The sequence below is a fragment of the Camelina sativa genome, chromosome 4 (genome assembly GCF_000633955.1).
Source record: "Camelina sativa cultivar DH55 chromosome 4, Cs, whole genome shotgun sequence".
NCBI classification, from domain to species: domain Eukaryota; kingdom Viridiplantae; phylum Streptophyta; class Magnoliopsida; order Brassicales; family Brassicaceae; genus Camelina; species Camelina sativa.
The window spans coordinates 21,535,495-21,542,264 of NC_025688.1; the positions used below are offsets into that span (position 1 = coordinate 21,535,495).

A 6,770-nucleotide genomic window follows, 5' to 3' on the forward strand; every position below is an offset into this window, starting at 1 on the left:
GTGTCTCAGGGAATGCCAGTAGTATACACATGCATCACCGATTCACCACGCCTATAAGTTTCATCGTGTAATTAAATATATAGTTTTTGATCCTAGGAACTAGGAAATGACGTCTGTGCAATGCTGATCAATTCTTAAATCTTAAGGACTACGTCAAGCCAAGGAGTCTGGTTGGTTCAGTTGGGGATTCAGGTCCCTCGGGAATATCACTAGATCACATATACGAGTTTAATACATATATCTCTCGATTCTCTGGTTCAATATTTTGTTCTAGTAGAAGACGAAATTGTGACATCAGGTACGTAATCTTCATGGCAATCCACTTTTCTTTTATACTGTTAATTAATTTTTATGTTGTTTTTTTTTTAATATATTTATATTTTAAATGTTTTTTTTTCCACAAAAACAAATTCATTGATATCATTGAGAGTTTACAAAGTCATTACAGAAACCTCGAAAGCAAATTATTACATAAGCAGAAATATGCGCCGCCATATAGTGAAGATGATAAAAACGAAAGAGTGAATTTGACGATGCTTTCTTTAAAGCCTTACTCGCTAACGACCAAATGAAACCGTTATTTTCCTCCTCCATAATCGATCTTCTTATACGAAAGTTGTGCTTGGCTAACTTTTCGTTGTAGAAATACCAAAATGCACGTCGTATTACAAAACCCATTGCTTTCGTTGATAGCTCTGAATAGTCAACAATCTGATACCAATTAGTCCGTATCAGTGTTTTCCTAAAAAATATTGACCTTGTTTTCCTCTGGAAAGCATCCCAAAAAAGCTTGAATCTGTCCTGAGCCTCTTTGTGGACCCTAATCTTGACCATTCCTATGTCGAAAAACCAAATTGCATATCCAAACCAAAAGGTCGTGGACAATGAAACTCGCTGAGAACATCGCTTCCGTCTCGGACCAAATACATAAATGGAATTCTCTTGAGTTAGTGAAGAATATTTTAAATGTTTCTTCACATAAATTAGTAACATATTTTTAAAAAATCCCTTTGGCATGTGCTATATATATTATAAAAAAAAAACATAACATGCACATTCTAGTAGTTACAGTATACCGCTTAATGGTGAATTATGTTGTAAAAAACAAGTCGATGATTTGAGTTCGTGCAAATATTGTATCCATGGCTTTTTTTTGTTGTTGCGACTTGTCTCCTTGTATGAATAGGCGAGCCGGCGACTGCGACTGACGACTAAAGCAATTCCATTAATGTAAGTTTTGAATCTAACATAAAAACAACTTTTCGACAAAACGACGGTCGAAGCCACCCAATTCTATGAATACACGATATAAATAAACACATGTTTATTACTACTTTACTCAAAATCGTTTTAATTTGGTGATATAATGCAAGTTGTGTTTTAGTTTGACTCCTTTGCGGAGCAAAACATAACAACGTCTTCGAGATACGGACCGTAACACATACTCACATGATATGTCACGATCCTTATCCGCTTATCTGGAACAACGTGTGTGGTCAACACTCGACGACTGGTTTGAACCGGGTTGATTCACTTGGCTGCTCTTTCGTACTAAAAGCCACTGCTTCTTGTTATGGATAATACATGGAACGAGACACCGATAATATAATTATTCATGATACGATAATGTTTTAAAATAGAATCTGATACATGCGTAGGTCCATCGATCGGTATGTATATGAAGATGGAGTTTTGATACATATCGACTCGTTAATTATTTTAATCAGATATTGAAACGAGCGATGCTGATAATAATAGTTATCAAAGTTTAATTATAACAGTTCTTCTTATCCATGATTGCATATGCCTCTCGTACTAATCAATCATTGGTCCTGGCGTGACAAATTTTTAAAAAAAAACATTCTATCATACGGTTCATCTTCATGACTCGATCGTAGAATCAAATTTTCACTTTTGAATTTCTGAATTTTTATTTTTGAAATACGAAACAATCAAGTTTTTTAATGATCGTCTCTCACTCAGTCATTCCTAATAATTGCACTTAATTCGGATTAAGATAGTACTCCTATTTTCCCCCAAAGTAGCTAAAAGAAATCACGAGGCAAATAAAGTAGGTGAAGTTTTTGTAATGAAACGGCGCGAAGTGGGGTTCCAAATCCACGTCCGCTATAGTTAATCAAATGTGAAAAAGATCTATGCATCACTTGCATTTGATCAGTTCACCATGTCCTTGTCTAGATTCCTTTTTCACTTTCGACTTTTAGCATTAGGTGTGTGTGTCATGTGTGATACGATTATAAATTTTGTTGGCTCTATGTATATAATATAAGTACGACGATTAACTATGATAACTACGGTAATTACTTTAATGTTAACTCCGTAATCATGATTAGTGCCATTCCAAAAACATATTTGTTATTTAGTACAAGGTCGACATCGGACATGTGTATCCTTCGTGTACCGTTCATCCTCACGCCTTTTGCATGATTGATTGTTTTTATAATTTCCAATCAAAGTTTGGTAACAATACAAAAATCGCCACGTAAGTCTTCCGTGTCGATAAGACTACTATGACGTGGATATTTATGAGACGTTTTTAACCAAAAAGCAATGAACCGAAAGTTAAATTTTCTTTTACTTATGGATTTGTGATTATAATACGTAACAGATGTCACTGGTATGCTAATGCTATTTCTAAATACTTTTGTTTGGACATCAAATTTTCAGCAGTATATCAATATCATGAACAGTTGTAAACTCTGGTAGAACAAATGATTCTAGATTAGTCTATTTGTATTTTGAAATTTTTTATTTAGTAAGATTGATTTGATCAAATGATTAGTGTTTTTATGCATGATGACAATAATATAGAGGACACAAAAATTTATCCGCTTGTGTATATTTGAGGCCGCGTATAAGACCATAACGACACTTCAAGTATCACACTTGTTATCGTTTGGTACTTCGGTCTGAATTGATAAAACTTTCAGGCCACAAATATACAAAGTCGACCAAAAACAAAAAAAAACCTGCGTTTTTGTTTCTTTTAGACGAAAAACAAATCCGAACTCTCATATACTTTTTGTATGGTTATAGAGAAGTTACAGATTATCACAAGAAAAAATTGATGTTATCTTCATTCATTATCAACATAAGATTATACAAAATATCTACACACAGCCAAAGGCCAACACTCTTTGTTTTCTCCTGATCCGTAGTACTCTCTCGTTCGCTCTTCAGCCAGGAAATCAAAACACACAAATCGTACAACTTTTATATGCCTAAAAAGCTTTAGTCGTGGTGTTAAGAAAACCCCCAAAAAGATATAAAAATAAAGAAATGAAGAAAGATTTGGCATTCCCATTTTGATTCAATCTTCCACTTCTGAGGTGACACTGTTTCAGCTTCTCTCATCATTTTTCACCATTGACCTGCAATGACGCATCCTGCATCAGTTTGAGACTGATACTGTTAAACCGTTCCCTCGAGTACTGTCTCGAAGCTTTTCTCCAATCTGTTCCTGTTTTCATCATCGTCACAAACTCTTCGTAACTTATTCTTCCATCCTGCAATACACAATTTTGATGATGTTTATAGCTGTTTTTCTGAAGACAATTTTTCAACCATTTTTTAAAAGAAAGTGAAATGGTGAGGCTAATCAAACCTTATCAGTATCAACATCGTGAATAATGGCATCAACAACTTCTTCGCTTGTACCAACTTCATCAGCCAAAGCTTCTCTTAGTTCCTCTATTTCGATATATCCGTTATTGTCTTGATCGAAGAACGCAAACGCTTTCTTGAGATGCTCATCATTTCCCATTTTCCTTAGGTGTACTGATATGGCAATGAACTCATCACAGTCCAAATATCCATCTCTATCGATATCTCCCTGCAAAAAAGAAGAGAGCCATCGAGAGAGCTTAGCACATTGCGTATTTTAAATACTGTCAAAACCGGCATTGAAAAGTAATGGTTTATCAAAAAGCGTACAGCGTCCATTAGAATTTGTAAATCATCTTGGGGAACGGCATGACCAAGTTTCTGCAACCCGATTTTTAGCTCGTCAATATTAATCCTCCCTCTTTGGCTTGTGTCCATTATTTGGAACCCTTCTCTTATACCAGAAGCTTCTTCATCTGATAAATGCTCAGCAATAACCTATTGCCAAAACGTACCAAACGAAGCTATTGTTAGGCTTTTAAACTCACAAGAGATATATATATATACTGTATATGTTCGGATAGTTTGTAAAGGATATGTATTTTACCCTGAGTGCTCGTTTCTTGAGCTTGTTCATGACGGTGAACTGCTTCAGCCTTGCTCTCACTGTTTCACCCAATGATACATTGGGAGCTGTCTTTGCATTCTGTAACCACGGATGATCTAGGGAAAAAGAAGCAAAAACAAATTATTACACTTTGTCTATCAAAGATTCCATATGAGAACATAAGAAAATTTGTATTATAAGAAACCATGAAACTGTACCTAGCACTTGCTGAGCTGTAAGACGACGCCTTTGGTCAGGATCAAGCATTTTCCTGATAAGGTCTTTTGCGTTGTCAGAAACCTTGGGCCATGGGTCCCTTCTGAAGTCCAGTACAGATCTAATAATTGCTTGTGCAACTCCTTGTTCAGTTTCTGAAAATGGTATAAACAAACAAAAAAACAAGATTCATTCATTATTCTTATGATCACTTCATATATGACCCCTGATAACAACATTTGCCACAGACGACTTAAGAATAAGTGAACATAGACTGATAAAACTAACCTGCCCAGAAAGGTGGGACACCACAGAGCAGTATGTAAAGAATTACACCTGCACTCCAAATGTCAACTTCTGGACCGTAGTTACGTTTTAGCACCTCGGGAGCCATGTAGTACGGACTACCAACGATTTCGTTAAACCTCTCGCCTGCAAGGAAAACAATGGTGTGAGTTTAGATCATTTACCACATCTCAAATTGATAACGTTCTCACAGAGCACCAAAGACCACATTACCTGGTTTAAAGAAAACAGAGAGACCAAAATCAATGGCCTTGAGAGGTGCAGTCTCCTTCTTGTTTCCAAACAAGAAGTTCTCGGGTTTCAGGTCTCTGTGCATTACCCCATGCTTGTGACACACCTGGAAAAAACACATTGGAAACTCATTAATCTCACATCTAAAATCACTCCCAAAGACTTTCAATTTACATGAAAAGAAATGATTTTTGATATCCTTTAGCAGCAAATTATGCCCTTTAAAGCAAATGCTACATATGAATAATGTCCAAAAAGCTGAAACAAAGAACCAGCAACAATGGCAATAAGATTCACACTAGAGCTTAAACCAAGACATCGTCACACAGCTCTCAATCCTACAACTAAAACAGCAAAAATCCTATAAAGGCTCACTCACCTGAACAACTTCCATGATGGTTTTAGTGACAGCAGCAGCAGCTCTCTCGGTGTAATGATCTCTAGCAACAATCCTATCAAACAACTCACCACCTTCACAAAGCTCCGTAACCAAATGAACAGCATGCTCATCTTCATAAGTCTCTTTCAAAGTAACAACATTAGGATGAACAGGCATATGCCTCATGATCTCAACTTCTCTCCTAACATCCTCAATATCCACAGCCGTCCTCAGCTTCTTCTTCAAAATCGATTTACAAGCAAAAACATCGTCGTTCTCTTTATCCGTACACAGATACGTAACACCGAATTCACCACGACCTAGCTCCCTCCCCAAGGTGTATTTCGACTCGATCTCACGACCTGTCGGATCAGTCAACACGATGAGCTTAAGAGCTTTTCCACCATTACCACCGCCGTGATGAAGACCGTAATCGATTGAGAAAGGGTTTTGCTTCTTCCTTCCTTTTTTGGGCTTATTGTTATCATTCTGAGCCAATGATCCCGCCGTTCCGCAACAATTACCCATGATTTTTCCGATCAAATCTTAAAACCCCCAAATCAAAATCTGCTATTGACAACGCAATTCCAGGAAAGTTGGGATTTTTATGGAAAAGGATGGTACTTTAATAGAGGGATTAGGAAGAGAGATGGGATGATGGGTATATATTACCAAAACGAAGAAAGATGAAAAGTGTGGAAATTTTCAACGCGTGATTACGAAGAAGACGAACGTCAAATGGTTTATTTGCTGAAAAAATTTCATGTTTTTTTACGAATTCACAAAAATGTAAACTTCATTAAGAGAGATGATGATGATGACGATGATGATGATGATTGATGATGATGGAAGGAAGGTCAAAGAATCTTCTTCCCTCCCTTCTTCTCCTTCTCCAGCAAAGCTCTATGATTGTTTTTGTTTTTTTTGTTTTTTCCTCTTTTTTCTTCTGTTTTGTTTTTTGTTTAAATCTTAAAAAAAATATATTTTTAGGGAATGTTTTCTGATTAGTATAATCTGAAAATCAAAATGCCTGTATTCTCTTTTACTATATTGACCCTCCATCTATGTAGTCTCTCTCTAGTCAAATGCTTAATTAATTAAATTAGACCAAAAAAATATAGAATTAATATTAATTTCGGGAAAAAAAAAAGTTTCTTATTAGATGGTTAAATTAGAAATTAGTTGAGAAAGCAAGGGTAATTGAGGAACTTACCTGAGAGTTTAATCAGAAAGCGAGTCTGTGACACGTTCTTTAACTATGCACACCCCTACAAAACCCAAAATTAAGGGCAAAAGCGTAAATGTGATCGTGCTTGGGTCTCTTAAATAAAACGGCCATCTTTATTAAAATATATATATATATATATTATTATTAACAGAGGTCAAACCCGGCGATTTTGACTCTTT

The 6,770-nt window shown here is 35.9% G+C and overlaps 1 protein-coding gene across 1 annotated transcript; it reads right to left on the reverse strand.

Moving 5' to 3' along the window:
* LOC109124394 (calcium-dependent protein kinase 32-like) lies at positions 3,070 to 6,294 on the reverse strand. The gene is made up of 8 exons (XM_010506380.1): positions 5,364 to 6,294; positions 4,967 to 5,090; positions 4,736 to 4,879; positions 4,450 to 4,602; positions 4,232 to 4,347; positions 3,955 to 4,122; positions 3,626 to 3,853; positions 3,070 to 3,527 (listed from the first exon to the last, which is right to left on the reverse strand). The coding sequence occupies exons 1-8, from the start codon at positions 5,889 to 5,891 to the stop codon at positions 3,375 to 3,377; spliced, it is 1,614 nt and encodes a 537-aa protein (XP_010504682.1). The 5' UTR covers positions 5,892 to 6,294; the 3' UTR covers positions 3,070 to 3,374.

What these genes read in the sequence shown, in the direction of transcription:
- LOC109124394 (XM_010506380.1), bottom strand. Translation starts at nt 5,891, where the DNA reads ATGGGTAATTGTTGCGGAACGGCGGGATCATTGGCTCAGAATGATAAC. An exon ending in CCATCATGGAAGTTGTTCAG is followed by an intron (nt 5,091 to 5,363) that starts GTGAGTGAGCCT and finishes TGTTTTTTCCAG; the next exon opens with GTGTGTCACAAGCATGGGGT. An exon ending in TCAAGAAACGAGCACTCAGG is followed by an intron (nt 4,123 to 4,231) that starts GTAAAATACATA and finishes TTTTGGCAATAG; the next exon opens with GTTATTGCTGAGCATTTATC.